The sequence below is a fragment of the Hippichthys cyanospilos genome, chromosome 2, assembly GCF_059441005.1.
Source record: "Hippichthys cyanospilos isolate Australia breed blue-spotted pipefish chromosome 2, RoL_Hcya_1.0, whole genome shotgun sequence".
NCBI lineage: Eukaryota > Metazoa > Chordata > Actinopteri > Syngnathiformes > Syngnathidae > Hippichthys > Hippichthys cyanospilos.
The window spans coordinates 16,903,744-16,927,732 of record NC_142370.1 but is presented as its reverse complement, the minus strand read 5'-3'; the positions used below and the strand labels follow the sequence as shown (position 1 = coordinate 16,927,732).

The window sequence follows — 23,989 nt, the reverse complement described above, 5'->3', positions numbered from 1 at the left end:
TCTTGGGTAAGTCCATTGAAAACCAGGCTTTAGAGCAAATTGGAATGGAAATCTTGGTGTGAATTTCTCCTTCTTGGTGGCAGAGCAGGTGACAAATGAGGCCTGTGGAAAAGGGCACGTGTCAGGATGTGCTGTTTCTATCAACGGATGTATGTGTTAAAACGTGGCATAGGGCATGCTCTTTGTAGCCGTCATCTCACCTCGGCCAACAGTTCCTGTCAATGAGACACGTTATATCCATATGCTGACAATGTCTAACAGATCAGGCACGTGGATTTGCATTTGGCTTTGTAGAAAACACTCTACTCGAACCCTGTCATTTGTCAACATGATGCTATGAAAGCAAATTATTTCTACATTTTCATCATTGGCTCGCTACAAAAATAAACCAGAAACACTGATGTCAATATTCATTGGAATAAATAAAATAGGTTGATATTAAGCCTGCTTGATGAGAAGAAATCAAGAACCTACTTATGCCGCAAGTACGTCGCATTGCCCGATAACAGATAAAAAAAAAAAAAACCTCACAGTTCAAGCAATAAGTTTTAGTTTGAGATAGAAACAAGTATCATCAAGACAGGAAATAGGAGATTGGATCACATGCTTGTATGGACACTGACGCTGTTTGGTTACCACTGCCCCAGACTGGGATCAAAAACAAATCTGATTCTACGTCAACTAAGCACAGAGCCTTGAGATAAGGCGTCATTATCCAAGGAGTCAAGTGGGGGTGACGCAAGCCATACACAACACCACCCCAGAAATCTTGGCACTTGCATAGCATGTGTGTGTTGAAGGACAACAACAAAAAAAGATTTGTATGGAGAGTGATCAAGGCAAAAATCTAATTCCTGTTTATTGAATTGAACTATCACACAATCGAGCATAAGAACAAAATTTGTTTCAGGTAACTGGTTGACTCTATGATAAATTGTTGAATTTTATTTAACAAAAAATGGCTACCCCTTAAAGTGAGATGATCACGTAGTTGGTCAAATTTGAAAAACACTCTAACAACAAAATAATGTCAGCAAATCTTGTAAGATTTCCGCTCCATGGGCCTGCTGATCGAAGATGTAGGGATAGGCACAAAGCAAGCCAGCGACCCAAGTGAGGATAGGCGGCTAAAGAAAATGGATTAATGGGAATCACAAGCGTTTTGCTGTTCATTAGCTACATGAGCTACAAAAAAATAAATTATAAATTGCATCCACAAATATTTTTCGCCGTAGGTAATGTGTTAAACATACGACCTTATTATTTAAACAATAAATGACAAAACAGCCACAAATGATGATTTGTTCTCATCCTGCTGACAGACATACGTTTATTTAGTTTCAGCAATACTTAGAGAGTAAATACAACGTTCTGCAAACACCTGATATATGCAAAAAATAAAAATAAAAAAGTCACAATTGAACCACGCGTTTAGTTAACATTCTTAGCAAAGCTGCATTAAGCGTGACCCGGTGGATGACGGAAACCGGCAAACCGACCAATGGAAAGGCAGCATTTAAAGCGTTGCTGCATTCATGTTTGGGAAAGGCTTGTGCTGCATTCAATTGCTGTCAGAAATTACAGAAGTGTATGAGCCCCCCCTTTTAATGGAGATTAACTGCTAGATCTTATTTATAAGACTTTTATTGTAACACTATACATATTTGATGCCCCTGTATTTTTATCATATGGGCGCAATCCAAATATTATTCCGGAATTTCTGGAGAACATAACGTTTTTGATGAGATCCATGTTTGGTCATTGAAAGTGGCGACATTATAATTACTATTACATATCATAAAAGCTATATCCGTGTAGTATATATGCCACCGCATTGGACATTTTCACACACGGATTTCAATAATTTTGTGGCGCGTGATCTGGTCAGCATCTCAGAGGTCAGGAGAACTATGAACGCCTCACAAAAGGAGGCGCATTGCGCATGCGCATTGAGCCGAACTGTTATGAAACCAAGCAATCTGCAAGTGGTTTGGACTGGACTTAGTGGCTAGGTATTCTGCCGTAGACCTTCTCGTACCCAAGTGGCGAACGACACTTTAACGCACAGGAGGGAAGAATGCTCCTTTCTTTGGGCCTGACTTAGACATCACCCCCGGGGTGCTACCGACAGGTAAGACTGTTTTTTAGGGGACCGAAGTATTTAGTTTCAAGCTGGGAAGGACCTTTTTTTTTATAAACAGCGCCACGGGTTACATAAGGCTTGAGCTCCTTGACCCGGTTTCTCGTATTGGTGTCCAGCCGGGCACATCAACTTTAGAGTGTTAAATGTCGTTTTATTTGGGTGGAATTTTTAACAAAGGACCCCACGACGTTCATATTGGCTGCTTAGACTCAGTTTAAGATTGAAATGATGTTAGCGCTAGGTTCCAATGCACAAGACGCATGACCTAGTTTCCAACTGGGAAGTTGAGCCACCAGAGAAATGTGTGCAAGCACAGTATGTACAGTACATTGTCGTAGCGTGCAAATCCGTGTTCCTATGGGTGCAAGAAATGCAGGGCATTTTACACAGTGCCTTTAATTACTGCTTACACTTTTTTGTTTACATGTTTGGCGAAAAGGTGAAAAGAACAACGACTGTCGTACTGTACTTCTTATTGCACTTAATACCTTCTATTGGTGCATTTGTTTTTTGTTTTTTTGGTTATTACTCTTCCAGTTACCTAAACACGTATGAACTGTTAGTTTTTTATTTATGATCATGAAAAACTGAAATAATTGCGAACAAATCCGAAGGTAAGCGTGTCCCAGAACAGATTGTGTTGAACCTCATGCTTTAGTCATCGAAATGCTGAATGTCAGCCGACATGACTATTCACTTTGAGCCATTAGGTTATTGGCATCAGTAGTCAGCCGGATGTGACAGGTTTCATGTCATCCATGAGGCAACAACATTCATGACAAACACTCACTTGAAAAATCAACAGAATTTTCAAGTTATAAATGATTGTCAAAGGAAGTGTCGCTTTTCAATTGAATTTCCCTTACAAGATGAATACTGCAAAGCATCTTTATCCCTCAGCCCCTTTATCCCTCAACCTATCCATCCTGATGGCCCTTTGTTGTTGCTGCTAAATGATGACATGCATGTAATATCTGGCAAACCGTTTGAAGGAATCCTTGTTACCTAGACCGTACAAGATGAGTTCCCAGAAAATTGTACATTTGAAATTCAGTTAGACATTTATTTTATGGAAGGTACTAACATTAAAACTAAAACACAAACCTCCTCCTATGCTGAACAGTTAGACCACATGGGTACAATACACTGCTCCAGGGTCAATTTGTCGGCATTATAAAACCACTATGACCTGTTACTACACCTGGCAAAAAATGTGGAAACACTAGTCTCAGAGAATGCTCATTCATCTATTTAAACGTTAAAAATATATCTATATTTATATCTATATCTATTTTTCTACTGGGATAAAGATCAAGATTATTTTGCTGTCGATAATTCTGACTTGATGTGGTTTTCTTCAAAGAATATTTTTACAGTTTTTTTCTGCATGGCTACACGCGTTAGCATCTTGAAAACTGATTTAATCCTCCCTGCAAACATCCTGTGCATTGTTGGAATACATGCCCAGAAGGTCAATATAAACTTGTGCATTTATTGAAGATGTGATGAAAGCATATCCCGAGTGCTTTTAATAACTGTGGACATTTGCATGTTTTCCACAGACAGTTGTCTCTATGAATGTCTTTGGAATGGCATAAACAAGCAGCAAAAGTTCCTGCTTAATCCAGATTTGCGATACAGCCCTTAATAGGACTTTCATACAACCAGCAGTCCACAATTGCTTTTTCTTCGTGTATATTTAAAATGTTTTCAATTTAGGTGTTAATGAAAGCTTTCATCTTGCTTTTCTTTATGTAAATCCACTTCTTTGTCAATCCACTTGGTGCCACAGCCCTCATCCCTGTTTAAAAGACTACTGAGCAGGTGTAATCTGATGCAGATGTTTTGTGAACGTAAATGTTCAGTTTGATTCCATATTTTTTTCTTCAGAATTATTTGCTTCTGCTGTATCCAAAAGATTAACTTTTACTTACTCTCCCTTTTCCCTCCTTGAAGTCTACATTTTCCATGAGGACTAACGTTTGTTGTACAGCTTTTCCCTCTCTGTTTACCTATAGATTGCCACCTGGTGGCTAGTAAAAAACAGAACTACAGATAAGCCACACTGGACTTTAAAACCAGGGTTTAAGATGTGAGAAATGCTAATATTTGTAAAAGCAACATTATTTGTTGTTTTTCACAATACCCTCATGACTTTTGATTTTGACTTTTGAAAAATGCTCAATAAATAATTTCAAAATTACATGATGGTCTTCCCTAGCTATTTTACTCTTCATCTTTCGTACCCTCGGTCCTTTGTGGTTTGTTCGTTTTTTTTTTTCATTTTAAAAACAAGCTATACTGCTAAGAAGCTCACTGTGACAATCTGACTGTAATTGCACTCCTCCAATGTCGGCCTGAGTGGAGCTTGTACCTGATCAAACTGTATAACGGAAGTAGAGATTATGATCGAAATTCCAATGAATCATAACAGCGTTGTGTTTTGTACTGACTGCATTTCTCCTCTCGCGGGTTCTCACGTGCGAGGTGGAGACTATTTGCTGGAACGGGTCAGCAGGTTGAACAAGATTGACAGGCTAGACAATCAGTCAATCAGCTCACGAGTACTCCTATAAGACACGTGATTGGCTCCCGGCGCAACATAGGCCAATGAAAGCAGGAGTGAATTACAACTCCTGCCTTCATGGGTCGATGTCACACCGGGAGTCAATCCCGTATCTTGTAGGCATGCCCGTAAACTGATGGACAGATTGGCTGTCAGATTTTGTCCAAGCTTTTATCATACTTCAAGGGAAGACGCTCCAGCTGAAACTCACAAAAGAGTGACAACGGCAGGACAAGGAGTACAGTGAGGACAAAACAGAATATTGGGAAGATGTTACTCGTTGAAATAAATTTGAATTTTGACTGCACAGGTACGCTCAGCCGGAATGTAGCCAAATTGATATCTTTTTTTTGTTTTCAGAACGTTTACACCCACCTACAGTATCTGCCAATCGGAGACCCTCTTAAACACAGATCACACATTTGAATCATTAGGAATTCTCACAAAAAAACCTGTTTGCATTTATCTCCTAATACATTTTCTGACATAGAGGGATTGCTTCCTTCCAGGACAAAACAGGGCAGGAGAAGGGAGGTTTTCGCAACTTGTCTCTGGAATAACAAAAGTCTCTTTCACATAGTTGTGCAGCCCCTCAAATATATTTGATACAACCTTGTTAGACAGCAAATTGCAAATTGCCAGGCTGACTTTTTCCTGCATTATCAATGTCACTGTGATGCAGACCAGGGGGGGGGGGGCACTGTTAAAAAAGAAATCTGCCGTTCTCTGCCATAGTTTTCTATTTTGGAATAGTGAGGAGAAATACTTTTCAGATTTTTCTGTAACCTCATTTTGACTTGAATGTTTATCCAATTGACTTGTATGAGAATTAGGCAGCACACTAGAAAGAAAATCAGTTCAAAGATGTGAGTGCATCAACTGGAACAAAATGCACTCACTTTACTTTGAAATATATCAAAATGTGTATGACATCGTCTTCATGAGATATACTGTATCTCACAAGCAAGTAGCACATTTACGTAACAGTACCTACAAGTTATTTCAAATTGCATCTTTTTCTCATCCCTTTCTCAGATAAGCATGGCCCCCAATTCCATCCATTGGTTCCGGAAGGGCCTCCGTCTTCACGATAACCCAGCGCTCAGAGAGGCAGTCAAGGGGGCAGGCACGGTGCGCTGCGTCTACTTCTTGGACCCTTGGTTTGCCGGCTCCTCCAATGTTGGGGTCAACAGGTGGAGGTAAGCCTTTTTTCTGTAGTGTTTCTTAATCCTTGCATATCATCTGGTACACAAAATGATGTTATAGACAAAGTTCTGCTCATTAAAAATCAACAACTCGGTTTTGATTATTTATTTATTATTTTTTTTAATTACCTAGTAAATTGCCCGGAAGTAACACGAGAAATTGCAGAAGTCCTTTTAACAAATATGACTCATCAACAGTTTTTCCTAACTATAGAACAAGTGAGGAAGCAGATGTAGGTTAGTGTGCCAGGCAGCGGCATGCAACTTGTGAGTGGTTATGTGATCGTGACCCACTTGTGGCGAGGAGCTCTCCATGCAGACAGACGCGCTCATTGGAAAGGCTGCAGAAAAACCTGATTGCTGAAGGAAGTGCGTTTGGTTAGCCATCACTCTTGTCATCTGCCAAAATATGCAATAGTGTGGGTGAGACGTCACATCATCATCATCCCGACGTGAATCCCGGGAGTCTGTACATTATCTCATCAGCATTCAAAAGAATGTTTGTGTGTGGAAGCTACTGACACAACTGTTATTTTACTTATTTGAGGAATGAGGTAGTACAGTGTGACACTTATAACCAAACAGCTGCTGAATGTCTGAGGGAGAGCAGTTTTTAGAAGATGTACAAGTTTTTGTTTCAACCCAATTAATTGAACATCAGTATTGAAAGCATCGCAGTTTAAAGTTACCATGACTCAAACCGAAAATTAATTTTCCAGCCGTCAATTGGGCAGTGTACGTAAAGGATAAAAGTGCAAATGGAAATGAAATAGCATCTGAGACCCTGAAAAAAAACTTTAAAACCAATTAAGTATCAAAATAATGGCATAGCCATATTGGACTTTTTTTTTATTAAACTAATTCAAATTATAACTGTGATGTGTTAAGCGCAATAACATGTCCACTTGTAATTTTGGACTTCCTTACTCGTCCTTGTACGGCTGAAAACATTTTATTTATTTTTTTTAAATCAGCAATTTGGTTGATTAAGTGATGAATCAGAATTTTTACTTAAAAGTTGGAAAGTCCATTTATTTAATAATTAATTATTTTTCAACTGCCCCCCCCCCCCCTCCCCTCCCCCAAATTGCCCAGATTTATTTCTTAATTACTTCGTAGTTGGCTCTAATCCGTAGTATGTCAGACCATGTATTAAACCTTAATGAGTAATTTTGAAACATACCGATCGCCTCAATACTTATTATTATATTTATACAAAGAGGTTCAGAGTGGAGAGAAAGTGTGTAACTGTGCGCCAGGAATGAGGTTACTAGGCTAAGGGATTGTGTTGTAGTCCAATGGAAATAGGGTATTTGTACCAACAGATGTAGGCCAGAACAGTTATATAAGGTCTGAGGTTTGCTCATGCAGTTAAAACACAGCCGTACACAGTAAATTACCACCATTTGCAGGAAGTTGCTCACGAGACACACCGCCCAAGAGAAACAAGGGTGGAGAATTACACAAGTATTAAGCTGTGGCATACCCAGTCACAAAAATTGCATTCTTATTGTTATTGTAATTTGACATGCAATAAGACTGTGTTAACATGGTTTGAATGACAACTGCACTACTGTAGATTCATAGTCACACAATAAGGTATCATGTTAGGGTACTTTCATTAAAAATAAAATAAAATAAAAAAAAAAAGAAAGAGTTGGTTTAGACAATCTGGATTTGCTCTTTTTTTCTCTTCTTGATCCTAATGCATTTCTGAGGTTACAGAATGTGTAAGATACTCATAATCAAGCAACTGGGGCTCTGGTGCACCCCCCGCCCCCACCCAAAACAAACAACAAAAACAAAAAAACATCTTGAGACCCCAATCCCTATTGTTAAGTGCCTAAGTAATTGAACCACTCAAAATGTTGAGCGATGTCAGGGAATGCTAACCGGTAAATTGCAAAGCGGTTATCATTAATTTGTCCTGTACTCTATAATGTGTAACTAATGCAACCATTGCCATTCAGCTATAGTGGATCACAGGTTGTGGCTTAGCAGTAGATTCAATGCTATTCATATATATATATATATATATATATATATATATATATATATATATATATATATATATATATATATATATATATATATATATATATATATATATATATAAATACATACATACATACACATATATGTATATATGTGTGTGTGTGTGTTCAAATACCATTTCACTTGCCTGACTTCTGTGTAAGCAGTGGATTCAGGTCCCACTCAGTAACTGTCATGTGCAGTGTGACTGATTACAGGCCAGTGTGCACTTTGCCTAGTCCAGTGTGTACAGTATTATGCCTTTCACGAGAGCTAGAATAGGCTTCAGATCAGGGTGGGAATGTTTTTTGGGGTGTTTTGTGCTGTGTGACTAACTATAGGCAAGTACAGTGTTTACTGTGCCTATCACACAAGCTCGAATAGGCTTCACATCACCCTAACCAATGATGTATAGGAGTTAGATGGATGAATGGTAAACTGACTTTCAACCAATAGCAGGTGACAGAGCTCTGCAATAACTAAGCTGTTCAGAGTCGCAGACCATCAACAGGTCTGCAGAGGGTGAATTCATCCTCTTCACAGCAAACGTGTGATACCTCCTTCTAATGAGAAAGATTAGCTTTGTCCCAACATCATCTCTCATCAGGGACAAGGCTGACTGACATGAACAAAATGGCTTGGCAGGCCCCTGCTTGATCCTCATACTAATCAGACACAGTCTAGACTGGTGGCGTGTTGTCTCTGGTTTATAGGTCATACGTGCAGGTGTAACTGGGCATTGAAAAAACCTCAGTTAGCTGTCAGAGATTCTGATCAAGAGTGCGCAATCTATTTTATCAATCAACTTGATCATAGTTTTGAGTGATCAAATCTGAGGTGTTGCGTAGATGGTGATGGTAACGTCACCAGCATCAATAGCATGGAGACACAGAGCAAGGTGCCCCTGAATTTGCCTCAGAAAAAGGGCTTGCTGTAACAAAACTAAATGGAAAAAAAAATCGGACTACTTTAAGACAAATTACTTTTTTATCACGAGAAGAGCTTCACGTTTTCTAAAACAGGCAATTTTCTATCAACAAATCATCTGAAAGTGAAATGGCATCCTTTTGCGGCTAAACTATATTTCAGACTTCAGACCCCTAAGATCGGCTCACGACCAAGGACACATGCTTGATTATACGTTGAATCATAGTTAAATCTGATTAATTTCCCCCTTCTCCGTCAGGTTTCTTCTCCAGTGTTTGGAGGATCTGGATGCAAACCTTAGGAAGCTCAACTCTCGCCTTTTTGTCATAAGGGGCCAGCCAGCCAATGTGTTCCCACGGCTCTTTAAGGTCCGTTTCACCTATAAACATACCTCTTGGAGTCTGTGTGATTTCTTTTTAACACTTGTAGCATTGATGTTTTATGCGTGTCTGCATCAGGAATGGAAAATCTCACGATTGACCTTCGAGTATGACTCAGAGCCTTTTGGAAAGGAGCGAGATGCTGCCATCAAGAAGCTGGCTATGGAGGCAGGAGTGGAGGTCATTGTCAAGATCTCACACACCCTGTATGACCTGGACAAGTATGTTGCACACCTCACAATAGATTCTAATTTAAAACCTTATCCTCATGAACTTGACATTTGTCGAACTTCAGTTATGACTGCAGTGCTCTCTGCTGTTATGAGAGGTCCATCTCAAAAGATCAACACTAAGAGCTCTTTTATTTTTGACCAGAAAAAAATTGGTATGTCAATCTTAATAAATCGTCATAAGGCAGCTTAAATTGAGTATTGGTACCTGGCACATAAAAAAAAAAGGGGGTTTGTACCAGTTTGGGTCTGAACACAGCGGATGGATGACCTTTAATCATTATCGCTCATTCATTTTAAATGCTATTTACATGCTGAAAATAGAGACGTGTTTGCTAAAGTCCATCAAGAAGTTGAAGCATGCCACGTACATTCCTGTGGAACTGCAAGCAGACCTCAAAAGGGCGAATGATGTGAAGTTGGTCAATGAGATTGCCTTGTTCAATCTTCGCCAATCTTTCTTGTGATTACAGTGATCCTTCCTACTTCGCGGTCTCAGATATTGCGGTCTCAGTACTTCGTGTTTTCTTCCAGGAAAAATTAAAAATATTTCAAAATTAAAAATCATTTAAAAAATGTGCAAAAATGTAAAAAATTGAAAAAAAGCAAAAAAGTGCATTATAAAGAACTGTATTAATCAAATAACAAAGTAAAATTCGTTTAACTATGTTAAGAATTCAAGCATTAGAGTTTGTGACGGTTTTTATCTTATTTTGAAATGCATGCTTTTAATTTGTCGGGTCAAGTTGCATTTCCGTTTCCTGTTTTACATTGTGCATCATTCGGCTCGTTACGGTGACGTAGTGAATGACAACGTAAGCTCGTATTGATAGTTTATTATCATTTATGTTGATAATGGACGCTACTGCCTATGTGTAGTAAGCGATGAGTGTTTATTCTGTTTATGTGTTCGTTTGTGCAGAGGTTGCACTTTATAGTTAGTAGTTGTTAGTTGTTGCTAACCCGCTAATGTCGGCTAAAAATACAGTAAATTCATAGATTAAAGTTCGGCAAGTGTTTATATATTAGTTGACTGACTTTAACCTTGTTTTTGATTTATTATTCAACAGATACTACATGATACACCAAAATAAATGTGAAGTTCAACGTGTTGACTTGCCTACTCTTTCACTGGAGTCTTGGTGCAGATAACCAGTCCTGAGAACAAATTCTCAACAAACTAAGTAATATTAGTTATTTAATGAATATACATTAATGTTAAAAATGTTAATAAGGATAATGTAATGTTAAATAATAGGAGAAAGGAAATAAAAAGCAAAAAACCAAACGATTGTTTAAGGTTACTGGAAATCTAGGAACTGATACCCTACTTCGTGGGTTTCAGACTTTGCGAGGGGTTGACACCCCCCATTAACCGCGAAGTAGGGGGATCACTGTATTTATCTAAGATTTTTGATAAGATTTTAAAAGAAAACATTCCATCTGAACTTTAAATAAAATAAAAAGGACAAAACAAAGCATGAAAGTAATTCCAATTGAAAATGCTCGTCACGTATTTCACATTTTTTGTAGAACTGGATGGAATTAGGATATTTAACTCTTCCCTTACCCACCAGGATTATAGAACTGAACAGTGGCCAACCTCCCCTCACCTACAAGCGTTTCCAGACACTGATTAGTCGCCTGGATCCTCCTGAGATGCCTGTGGAGGTGCTGTCAGACAACCTGATGACCACCTGCATCACCCCTATCTTGGAGGACCATGGAGACAAGTTTGGGGTCCCGTCCCTGGAGGAGCTTGGTGAGAAACACCACGAGAAAAGCTGTTGTTGCTTCTTTTAATGGAGAAAAAATACACACAATCCAGAATGATTAATTGATTTAATTCACACGAAATTTGAAGACAAGCTTGTTCACTTGTGCATACTTAGTCAGGGGACGATCAACATTAATTAAAATTGAGATTTTATTGTTTTTTTCAAGGGGATATCAACATAATCAAAGAAAAACAATGACCGTATTTTCCGCACTAGAAGGTGCACCTAAAAGCCTTACTTTAAAAAAAAAAAAAAAAAAAAAAAAAGCTGATGGTGCGCCTTATAATCAGGTGTGCCTTATACTGTATATGGATCAATATTGAGATTGGTATTCGTAGATGGGCAATGAAGTAAGAAAGTAAGCTTTACCTGTTTCTTTTGTGTGTTTACAGTTGAACAAGGTTGGTCATATTGACATTGAGTTATTATGCTATTGAGAGTTTAGAGTTATTATTTGAGTTATTATTGTTTTTACTTTGAGTATTACTATATTGTGATTGAAAAAGTTTTAAAATATGTCATTAATTGAGGGTGCGACTTATAATCCGGTGCGTCTTATAATGCAGAAAATATGGTAATTTGACAAATGGTGTGTGTGTTTACAAGTTACTATGTCTAGAACAAATCCAGAATTCAGCGTGTTCCATGTGCTATAAGCCTGTGTTCGTATGTAACTATCCCCCCCTTATGTGTGGGCGAAGTTGTTTAATAACACCCCAGGAATTTACACACATTGGGATGCTCAATTTTATAAAACCCAGGCTGTGCTAATGCTATTCCTTCAAATAAATTTCCTCCCAATTTGCATACATTTACTGCGTTAAAAATTATTGAATTTGGATGGTTGTAACGTTCACATTGATAAAAAAGATTGCATTTGCATCTAATGTTTTGAGTAGTATTTTAGCATAATTGATAGTCATACAAGCAAAAAAGAAGCTATACAACTTATGCTTACATTAAAAAAACATACACGTTGAAAACACATTCAAAGCCGGATGATACTGCACAAGTAGTAGAAAATGGATGGATGTTCTTTTGCGGTACCTAAACACTGTTTTTGTATTTGGTCCATCTGTCACGCCACATTTTTGTATTTAAAGAACCTGCCGGTCTAAATCTGACGATTGGATTAATAATGCGGCAGCTCATCTTCTCTGAGCTTCCATCCAGATGTCTGCTTTCCATTCACAGATGGTTTGACTCAATTGAGAGCAAAAGACTTGGCTGCAGCCGTCTGCTGCCTCCATCTGGGCCAGTCTTTCACTCTTCATGTAAGATATCAGGGCAGTATATTTAAGGTTCTAATGCTTCCTGAGCAGAGGTCAGGCTGTTCTTCTCCTAAATCCGTCAGGATCATAGTCACAGTGTTAGCCTCTGTTAGACCATATTCACAGCCACATGCTGCTCAGGGGTGTAGTGGCCGTGGTACGCGGGGGTATGCCGTCCACCCACTTCTTCCGACGCCACGTTCAATTTTTATTTCGTTTTTTTTTTTTTTTGGCTAAGAGCCAATTAAATATACTGTATACTTTTTGATCTGCCCATTGGTTACTGGAATGCCATCACCTACCAGCCATCCCAGAATGCGTTGTTCCCTCCCCCTGACATTGCCGAGCCTCCCCCCGTGGGGCTCACCCCGCTATTTGAGAAAGACTGGTATAGCCTTTTTGTGCAATTACACTGCATTCCAATTGACAAAGCTCCAACATCTGAGATTGGAATTTTAGTGCATTGTGCAATAGTGCTTGATTTATTTCCTTATTTATTTTCCCAATTTGAAGTTTGCAATTTTTTTCCAATGTGACAAAAGGATTTTCTCAAGCCACAGGAGCTTCTGTCCTCGGGGGCTGGTGTCTTGCATGTTTTCCAGGTTTATTGCCTCAATACACCTGATTCAAATGATTAACTCATCTGCAAGCTTTGCAGTAGCTTGAAAAGTATCCTAATCATTTGAAACAGATGTGTTTGTGAGAGAACTTGTGAGAGCAACATTAAAAAAACATTAAAAAACTTGTGAGAGAAACATTGAAAAAAAAAATCAAGATACCATCCCTCGAGAAGAGTTTGACACCTATATCTCAAGCTCACCAAATCTGACGTCAATACGATTTTCTGGCATTTATTCATTCTAAAAGTTCTTCTCCATATTGAAGAGTACACAATTTTCCTTTTTGGTACACATTACATTTCTGACTTAATTTTTATCATGTTTTCAGGGTTTGACACCGAGGGCCTGCCGACAGCTGTGTGGCCAGGAGGAGAGACGGAGGCTTTGACCAGAATAGAGCGCCATTTAGAAAGAAAGGTGAGTGTTGGCTCCTTTTTTTCTTTACTTTGTTTTTGTGATGAGACAGACTTTCCTAAGCATCCACAAAGACCTTCAACACTGCATTCCAGAAAACTGGGAAGTGGGCCATTTTCCCAATTGTTGCCTCTCAAGCCTGACCTCAATGTCTTCATGTCGAATGTCTTCATGTCGAATGTCTTCATGTCAAATGTCCAAAAACTTGACTAACTGCAAATTGTTGTTGAATAGGGCCTATAGTTTTAATATCTACGTGCTAGTCATCATTCAAAAAGTAAAAATCACAAAGGTAATTGAGATATTTTCCCAATCTTATGCCACTAAGTGACATCAGACTTCTTAACTAAACTAAAGTATACAGGTGACTGTTTGCGATTGAGCACTCAAAGTTTAAAATGCATGTTAGGGGCTAATTATGTTTTTTAAGAATTCTTTGTTTTATAAGGGAAAAAGCAAGGTTTGCCCAATGCATTTCAAATGGTTTCAATTATACTCACATATTCACTATTTGCAGGCAGGCCCTCTGCACATCCACCACTAATAGCAGGAGTCCCCACTGCTCATCATTTTGTCCCAAATTGACAAGGACTAACTTCTGTGTGACATTACACTTTTCCTAATCAGGAGGTCCTAAATTTTGTACTACCTATTTTCTGGAATGCCTCGTCATGCCATGTCCACAAACACGGGTATTTAAAAAAAAAAAATAAAAAATCCGTGTATCTTAAGAGACTCAGAAATTTGAGTGCACTCAATAACAACGTTTTAGAAATACTCTTATTTTAGGTAGTCTTCTTTCTGAGCAACACTGAGGATAACAATTCTGAAGTCATGGTTTCTAAATTTTGAATGTTCTCCCATTGCCTGTGTGGGTTTTTTTCGCCTACTCTGGTTTAATCCCACATTCCGAAAGCATGCATTGATGTTTAATGAGTATAACTGATTATTGATCAGGCTATGTGTCTATTTGAAAATAAGGCTGAAACTGATGACCAGTGCAAGGCTTTGCCTCTTGCCCAAAGTCAGCTGCCATAGGCTTCAGCAATGCGCGGCTCGTGGCGAAAGCTGTAAATGGATAGTCTTCTTTGTGTGAGACTATCAGACCTCATTTAACTTTTTCCTCTAACCCCAGAGTGGGGAAACTTAAGTTAAAAAAATGAAATAAAATACCAGTGCACATGTGGACATAGCCTTACTGTCGGTCGCTGTGGGATGCTCTGCACCTCCCCTCCCTTGGTCTCCTTGTGCACCTTCCAGGCATGGGTGGCAAACTTTGAGCGCCCGAGGATGAACGCCAACTCGCTGCTGGCCAGCCCAACAGGCCTCAGTCCCTACTTGCGCTTCGGCTGCCTCTCCTGTCGCCTTTTCTACTTCAAGCTCACGGACTTGTACCGCAAGGTGAGCAGTCATCACAGAGGTCAGGATTGTTTTTCGATTGCTGAACAAAAATCAACTAGATAGTAAAGGAAGATTAAGATAGTAATAAAGAGTTCATGCATTGCAGATCAGAGGATTTATTTCATTAAATTAAATTTGTTTTATTTGTATTATATATTTATATTATATATTTATTTTACATTTTATTTGTTGAATCTGGTGTCTGGGATCTTATAAAATTTCAAATAGTTTTTTTTTGCAGTTCACGTGTCATAAATTGAATTGTTAAAACAAATTAACATTGCCCTGTTTATGGTCTACGCGTGTGGCATTTTGTGCTGTCCTCGGAGGAATCACAAAGTTGCTTGTGCACAGCGAAATGGACAACTTATTTATTTTTGTAATTTCAAACAAGCGGTTTTTAACATTTTCTCACCTTGATGGCAGTTATGAATCTTATGTTGACATTTAATGTATTGCTAACAAAGTTTTATAATGGTGAAAGTTGAGAGTTTAGCAAATGTTTTATAATGGGAACAATTTTGGTTGGGAAAAGGCTTATTTTGATCCCTTTATTTAATCTTTCTAATTCTATGAATGCATGCTTGACTTCAACTGCTTTCATTGTATTCTTTATTGCCTTGCTCTTTATCTTATAATGTTGTTTTAATGCGTGCTATATTTAAACTGTTTCCAATATTTTCTTCTCAGGTGAAAAAGAACAGTTCCCCTCCTCTCTCGCTTTATGGACAGTTACTTTGGCGAGAGTTCTTCTACACTGCGGCCACGAACAACCCGCGCTTTGACAAGATGGAGGGGAATCCAATCTGTGTCCGCATCCCCTGGGACAAAAATTCTGAGGCGCTCGCCAAGTGGGCTGAGGCCAAGACAGGCTTCCCCTGGATTGATGCCATCATGACTCAGCTGAGGCAGGAGGGCTGGATCCATCACCTGGCTCGCCATGCTGTGGCATGTTTCCTCACCAGAGGCGACTTGTGGATCAGCTGGGAGGAAGGGATGAAGGTAAGCTATAATCGGATGTTAGCCAGCACGATAAACAGTTGGATCAGTAGGCTCCTTCAAAGGCAATAACTGATTTTACAATCTTGTAAAGAGGTGTAATTTGAGGGCTTTATATTGCGAGAACGGCCCAGCTGCTCTTGGGCGTAAAATACGGCGCTAGCTTCATGTTGCCTGTTGGGAAGTTAGCTCTGTGCCAGGAACGGCTATCCGGTGCACAGAAGGCCTTTGATTGGCCATGTGTCCAGCACACCTGACAATTTGGTGGCTGAAAGTTAACTGAACTTTATGTCTTCTGCAACCACTTTAAGCAGTAAAAGTTGGTATAGGCGGTATAACGCGATTTAGATTGAATGGGCTTAGCATGTTCTGCGTTTAGTAGGCATGTACGTATCGTATGGCATTGTAGTTCATTCATAATGCCTACCTTTACATTCATTTGGTTCTTTTTTAATGTACTCTCGCTTAACCAGAGAATGCACTTCACTACATTCCAACCTGCTTGTTACATGTATGAACTACAGTACTATATCAAAAACAATGTTGACCTGAAGACAAATGTGTGGGCACCATTTTGAATACGTAATTAAATTACCTTCTTAGCGCTGTATGTCAGGAGTGTCTATAAATTGAACACACAGTAGTATAAAATGAAGTCAGCCAGCAACGCTTTCGTAGTATTAATATTACCGGTATTATTATAACTTGTCAGTATCATATGTTAAGTCTGTCCTGCTCACTTGGCTTTGTGATGCCACAGGTCTTTGAGGAGCTTCTTCTTGACGCTGACTGGAGTGTGAATGCCGGCAGTTGGATGTGGCTCTCTTGTAGTTCCTTTTTCCAGCAGTTTTTCCACTGCTACTGCCCTGTGGGTTTTGGCCGGCGCACTGACCCCAATGGTGACTTTATTAGGTGGGTACCTCTCCTGGCACTGGCTGTTAATGTGAGCAGGAATTCAAGAACCCAGCTTTTCGTACATTAGAAACAACACACACATACTATATAGCAGGGGTCCCCACCACAAACCTGTCAACGCTTGAGAATTTTATCATGGACCGCGGTTGAGGGATCAACAATTGAGAATGTTATCTTCAAACATTAAGGCCAAACTAACGGGAGCCCTCAGCTTACACACAGATGGGATGTCGGGAGTGTCGAGCATACTTTTAAGGCTGCCATCACTGATGAGCTCATCTTCTTGCACAGCCATACGAGATTTACTTGGTTTGTTAACAAATAGGTCAAGAATCCATTCCTTATCAGTTTGTGCGTCCTTTTTGGCTGGAAAGTAGCACTCAAAGTCCTTACCGTGAGAAATCATCATTTCAAGTTGGACTCCTGATATTTCCTGTTAAAAACTTTCTTTCAGACTGATAATACAGGAAACAAATAGTTCACTATTTCGGGTGCGGGCCATGCAGCCTCTCACGTTACCAGTTGAACCTACGACTAGTACCTGGTCCCGGACCAGTGGTTGGGGACTCTTGCTCTATAGTACACACGGTGCATTTTGGTATAATGTGTCATGTGCAGAGAAAACCTGTGTGTGTACAGAAATTGATCATGAATAGCGTCCAGCATAAAAACCTTGCCAAACATTTACTGTGGTGTTGTTCCCTGTTGGGTCAAGACATGTTTAAATCATTACAATGATCTCAAAATACAACAGCACTTATGCCTCCCACACAACGAGCGACATGGCTGAACCGAATGTACTCTTTAATTAAGATAAGTAGCTGTAAGTACCATTGTATTTCCCGACATCTGTACCACCTGCACACACAGGCATCCGCATCCGTTTGACACACGCCGGCATATCTAATGTCTCCCTGTGCTTGCAGACGTTACTTACCTGTCCTCCGAGCTTTCCCTGCTAAGTTCATATACGACCCGTGGAACGCGCCCGAGTCCGTGCAAGCGGCCGCCAAGTGTGTCGTCGGTATCCACTACCCGAAACCCATGGTGCACCACGCCGAGGCGAGCCGCCTCAACATTGAGAGGATGAAGCAGATCTACCAGCAGCTGAGCCGATACAGAGGACTGGGTCAGAACACATAATGTTCTTCCGCGCATTTTGTGTAGCATATGATTTACCCACATACTCACTCAGCGTAGTGAAAATATCAATGCATTCCACCATACATAGAATAGTAAACTCACTATTTATGACTCTTGTAAAATGTCACAAATTCCGTCACTCAGAATGTTTGCCTCGGGATTCTGCTTATCATTGATGGCAACGCTGATCCTTCAATTCCAAATACTCGCGTGCGTCTTTCAGGCCTGCTGGCATCTGTTCCATCCACCAACGGAAATGGAAACGGAGGAATGATGGCCTACTCCCCAGGAGAACAACAGCCAGGGGCCCACAGCAACAACAACAGTGCCCACCACAGTTAGTGCACGGCTATAGTTTTGACACCGCCTCCTGTATGGCCCGTTTGGCGATCCGCTTCCAGCTTGTTTTGTGTTGCCGTTCTAGTGCCTGGAGTGTCGGGTGGCTCTGTCTCCGCGGGCAATGCCAGCGGGAGCATTCTCCTCAACTTTGACAGCGAGGAGCAGACGGGGCAGCGACTGCAGCCAATGGTGCCGCAGCACGGTGGGTTCACATGGCATGAGTTTCTGAGATAGTTATGGGAGATTGGTTAAGTAGATAGTAGTAAAATGCGATATATTTTTTAAGGCAGCCAAATAAAATAGTGATCAATAAGAGGCTCCTCTTCCACAGGCATGCGTTACGTACAAGTAGAATGTGTAATGTTGGATGTTGTGTCCTGCAGGTTACCACACAGTGCCAGAAAAAGACACAGTGGTCACCAACAGCCGACTGTATCATGAATTTGCTGTACCTCAGCACCCAGGTAGGATGGCACAAAGTGAATTAAGTCATTGAAACCATTCTCAGTGACTTGCCACCTCTGCAGCATTATAGCTTACACATTTTTTCACATGAATTTAATGTGGTTTTAGGAGGTTTTGACCTCTTGTGAGTGATTGACATATTTATGTGCCCCATCATGTTTTGTCTATATTGCCACTGTCCAACTCTTAGGAGCGCCCTTTTTTGTCAAGAAGGAATGAAACATCATTATTTGGCAGGTTTAGCACTACGAAAACGCTGTAGACATTTTTACAGACATTGCATTATAGTCATTGTAACTTGTTGCTCTCAACTTGCAACAATGTGGTGCAAGATATTTTCATCCATGTTTTCCACATAGGAAGTAATGGAATTCATTTGTTGAGGGTCAAATTTTGTTTTTATGTGTTTTTAACATTATTAAAGTGCGCGACCCTAGTCAACTTTCCTTTTTTTTTTACTTGTTTTAATTTTTTTTTCTGATGAAGTGTGTAAATATTTGTCTTCTAATACTGTCCACGTGACCTGATCATTGTTTTGGCATATTAATGCATGTTTGTTGAAAGCTTTGGGGTAAAATTGCCTATGTGGCGCCATCTTCAGACTAAACACTGAGATAAGCACAACTTGGCTGTTTGTCCTCTCACTGGACAAGTAGAGACTACAGGCGTCACTTGGTGAATCTGATGTTGTCGCTCGCAACATTTGATCACATTACTATGTGAGGTTCTCACAAGAATTTAACATCACCCCATTTTTCATCCATAATTGGCCCATTTTTCATCCATAATCCTTCCTATTTTGTGCCTTCAGGACTTGCTCACATCAGAGGTGGCATTACGGGAAAACGCGAACGGGAGACGGAACGTGAAAGTTCGGGGGAGGAAGACCCGTCGTCCTGCTCGGGGCACAAAATGCAGAGGCAGAGTACAGAGGTCAGTCGGAAGATTGCTTGCCTACACCGAGGCTTTGAAATAGCCTCGTGGAGGTTTAATCCTCAAGTTTTCTCCTACTTTGTGAATTTTTCTTCTGGATCCAGTGTCAGAGGAACTACACACACCTCAAATGGCAAACTGGTCAGATAATGTAATATACAGTATGTCTGATCAATGTTCAATTGCTTTTTACATGTTACTTTGTCCAGTTATTTCGGGGCTTGGTACTTAATCTGTTAACGCGATCATTATTCTTATAGTACCCGCCACAGAATCCACACGATAATCATTTGTAATTTACTAATCCGTATTGACTCTATTTGGTCACTATCGTTAACCAGTTTAAGCCATTACAAAAGTATTTGTGAGGGACGGAGGGTGTTGCTGTGCCAACAAATGTTTATGACCGGGACGCCACGCTTGGAGAGACTTTCATGCAAATGTGCTGTTGCTGTGCTCGCATTAAAAGATCCAAAACACTAACCATGCAAAACAAGGGGTGTTCACTCATGGAAAACAGGCGTTAAATGGAAAGTGGTCTCTTTTAGTCTCTTTTTCAGATGCTCGCATTTCACTTATTTAACACGTGTACGGGTTGTGGTTGACAATGTTACCAAGCAACAACCATAATATACAAAGAAGAAAACATTTGTATTTCACTTTCTGGGGTCGCCAACCTTTTTTTTTAAATTGAGAGTTACTTTATGTGTACCAATTATTACAAAGACCTACCCGTTTTATACGCACTTTTGAAATAACACATTTGGTCAAACTACCCTTAAATCTTTCAAAGCTCTGGAAAAGAATTTTCACCACTGTGACTGATTGCACCATTACTCCTGCCGGTTAGAAAGACGTGGCCATTCTGATAAGGGGAAAGAGCCGTGGAGAGTCGTGCAGTTGTGGGGAGGGCTGGGAGGGGGCAAAAGTGCATGAGAAGAGAAGAAGAGAAAATAGGATAGAAGAGCATAATCCAAGCGATCAGCGTTAAAGTTGCTCCCAACCCGGCAAAGCGTGTCTTTTGGTAGGCCAAAAAAATGGAGACAAAGCTGACTGCTTCAAAGGATTCCATGTCATGTGATGATGTATTCAGCCAAGCCATGATTTGCCAGAGGATCGCATACTGATACAGATCCACTGATATCAGTAGAGATCCATTCCCAGAATCTTCTAGGAAACTATGAAGGGAAGCGCTAACTTCTAGCATAGTGATTCTGATGCCATTCGGCCAGCCACTGTGGTACTTTCGTAATCACGAACTTTAAGCGCGCCCATTGTGTCTGACGTTCCGGTGTCCTCTGCGCACATGGGGCAGTTTTGGGCCATTTGCCGTTCACACACAGGTCACATACAAATGGCGTTCATTTGAAAATGTGGAAAAGTCTGATCAATGGGAATGAAGCCCTTTGAGTGTGAATCTAGAACCTAGTCAAAGAAAATAATGTGCAAAAAATACAATTACGTTGTCCTGCTTTGTGCTTTGCAGACCACCTAAAGGACGTCACCCAAGAAGACATCGGCATTGGTCCTTTATAAGACACATTCTTAGTCAGAAACTCCCGGGGTCAACACAGAGGTGAAAATGTGATTCAAGGTTCAGATTTGCCAAGGGTGTCTGGCGACCTCTGACCTCAGTAGCTTGCAGACCTGCAAAAAAGCCTCAACAAACAAATTTGACCTAAATATTTAATCGTAATAAAACTAAAGCCAAAAAAAGACAAACCAAGAAAACGTGCCGATAAAAACCTTAATTTGTGGGAGCATCTCAATATTTGCATACATAAAGTTCAGTAGTTTTCGAGATTACTTTATGGTAGCAACAAAATTCCTACTTGCATCTGGATGAAAAATAAATATTTGAGCATTTAATTTACTTGCTATGGTGTTATTGTAAGGCACAGGTGTCTAACTCAAGGCCAAAGTGAATTCATGTTCATAACATTGAACTATTGCAAGTGTTATGCGGTAGCCAATGCAACTTTTAAAATAAATGAAAAAACTGTTGTTCTATGGGGTTTTTTTTAAATAGCTTTTAGAAGTCATCCACTAATTGGTTATAAAAACAGTATGTATTATGAGGCAGTCGTGCAGGAAATACTGGAAACTGTAACTATCATGTGGCTCCCTGGCGAAAATGAATTTGGCACTGGTGCTGAGTGTAAGCTCATTAAGTTTTATAAAGACTATTAATACAGTATCTGGAATTATCAGTGGCAGAGTGGTATGCACGTCTGCCTCACAGTTTTGAGCTCCCTTGTTCACTTTCATCACGATACCAAAAATATGTATGGTCGGTGTATTTGGACACTCCAAATTGCCCTTAGGTGTGTTTGTGAGTGTGACTGCTCGTTTTTCTCTGTGTGCCCTGCAATTGGCTGGCAACCAGTTCAGGTTGTTACCCGCCTACTGCCCAACGACAGCTGGGATAGGCATCAGCAAGCTAGTGACCCTTGTGAGAGCAAGCGGATGGATGGGTGGGTGGGTGGATGGATGGATGGATGGATGGATGGATGGATGGATGGATGGGTGGATGGATGGGTGGATGGATGGATGGATGGAGCTGTTGCCGATCCTTTGGTTAGCTCATCCAATCCATTGTCTTGGCAGCTAAAAGCAACGCGTTACGAAGGACAACACACATATTCCATTGGTGACCTTCCAAACTTGTTTACAATGCCTTTGTGTCGTTTAGATGATCAAATGAAGAATGAGGCGTGCCAGGTATTGCTTCACAGCACTATACACACTACGTAGTACCTCAAGCAAGCTTAAAAACAAATGAATCAACTCCCGCCGAGGTCATTTTCATGTGAGCTTTTTTGAGCTTTGCCGTATCATATTTCCATCTCTGTGGGACCCCCTGATGTTGTCACCAAAACCACACTTGAGCCTGTGCTACAGGATTGACAACACATCATGATTTCTACTCACCTGCTTGCTAAAATTTCAGGTAGGAGGATCGTCTCTCGGGTCCCAGTTTTTGTACTGTTTCATATAAAACACCCCCAAAAAAAAGAAAGAAAAATAAAGGCAAATTGTGTTTGAAACGAACATTCCTCACAACCAAGCCCGACCTCCTGATGAAGTCCGTCAGCAGCACAAAGCCACTGTGTGGCAATTGACATTCAGAGTGTTGCAAAATGTCACTGTTGGAATGGTGCCTAAATCAATCTAATAACCATCAAAGACATGGCTTGTCATTGGGTACCCGGACGCTCTGTGAATATGTGGGAAAGTCCGCCGCTCTGGTTTCGTAATTGAATCGGAGAGTGCACATGTCACATTTGCCCGTGTTGGATGCAAGCTGATGTTTATACTGCACACAATATGATTCATTGGGAGGTTTCAGTTTGGAGCCCCAATCTGCTGCCATATGGGGATGCTTTTGAGGTCACAATTTTATTTGGATCACAGATCAAATTCAGTCTGGCTGAAACAGTACTTGAAAAGCCAAATTTTCAGCCAAATGTTTTCAAATTCTGTTTTCTCATTCGAGCTGACCATTGTTTTGTTTTTCTCTGGGTCTCTCCCATGACTGAGCCTTAATTATGCTCTATTTTATTCAACAATGATGTCCACTCAACAACCCGTAGCTCCCCATACCATTTTATCCCAAAGATGCAGATTGGGGCAGCAAACGATGTGGCGACTCCCAGTAACTTTTTTTTTTTTTTTTTTTTTTTTTTTTTCCTTGTAGTTTGGAGGCACAAGCTTTTTGGGAGGGGGCAAACTATTGTATATCTGTATCATAATTCTGTGTTCTGTTAAGCATTTAAGCAGTTCATTTTTGTAGCTTTGATCAAAAGAGCGTAAAGTTGTTTTTTTTTCTTTTAGTTTTGTCATCTTACTGCCTAGTATCACACAATGGTAGAGGAAGGTCATGATCCACGTACACTTTATTTCATCGGCGGCCTCAGTGTTTCGCCTGAAATGAGGTGAGACGCGGAGAGAAATTCCTCTGCCGACGCCATCAACTACGTCTGGAAACTGGCGCTTGTTGTCTGTCCTGCCTTGTGATGTTAAAGGCCTTGTTTGTGATTAATCGCCATCATGGCAGCAAATAAAAAGTTTCAACTCAACAGGCTTTCCTTTGATTTTTTTTTTTTTTTTTGCCCTATGTTTTATGTTTACAAACTGCTTTTTTAGGGCAATACCTTTACATTTTATTATTTCGGCCATCCCTTAACATCTGGTCAAAGTTACTACTCTTGCCTAGCCACTGGTAT

The 23,989-nt window shown here is 40.2% G+C and overlaps 1 protein-coding gene across 1 annotated transcript; it reads left to right on the top strand.

Annotated features, from left to right (window-relative positions):
- The first annotated feature begins 1,973 nt into the window (after positions 1-1,973).
- Positions 1,974-23,842, top strand: LOC148427604 (cryptochrome-1-like). The gene is made up of 15 exons (XM_088409269.1): positions 1,974-2,131; positions 5,745-5,908; positions 9,135-9,243; positions 9,334-9,476; positions 11,063-11,247; positions 13,483-13,571; positions 14,829-14,969; positions 15,660-15,971; positions 16,729-16,880; positions 17,810-18,012; positions 18,250-18,363; positions 18,451-18,567; positions 18,749-18,829; positions 19,642-19,763; positions 21,250-23,842. Exons 2-15 carry the CDS (start codon positions 5,751-5,753, stop codon positions 21,256-21,258), a joined length of 1,935 nt encoding a protein of 644 aa, XP_088265395.1. The 5' UTR covers positions 1,974-2,131; positions 5,745-5,750; the 3' UTR covers positions 21,259-23,842.
- Positions 23,843-23,989: the final 147 nt, after the last annotated feature.

What these genes read in the sequence shown, in the direction of transcription:
- LOC148427604 (XM_088409269.1), top strand. Translation starts at nt 5,751, where the DNA reads ATGGCCCCCAATTCCATCCATTGGTTCCGGAAGGGCCTCCGTCTTCAC. An exon ending in AGCGCCATTTAGAAAGAAAG is followed by an intron (nt 13,572 to 14,828) that starts GTGAGTGTTGGC and finishes TGCACCTTCCAG; the next exon opens with GCATGGGTGGCAAACTTTGA. An exon ending in GCTGGGAGGAAGGGATGAAG is followed by an intron (nt 15,972 to 16,728) that starts GTAAGCTATAAT and finishes GTGATGCCACAG; the next exon opens with GTCTTTGAGGAGCTTCTTCT.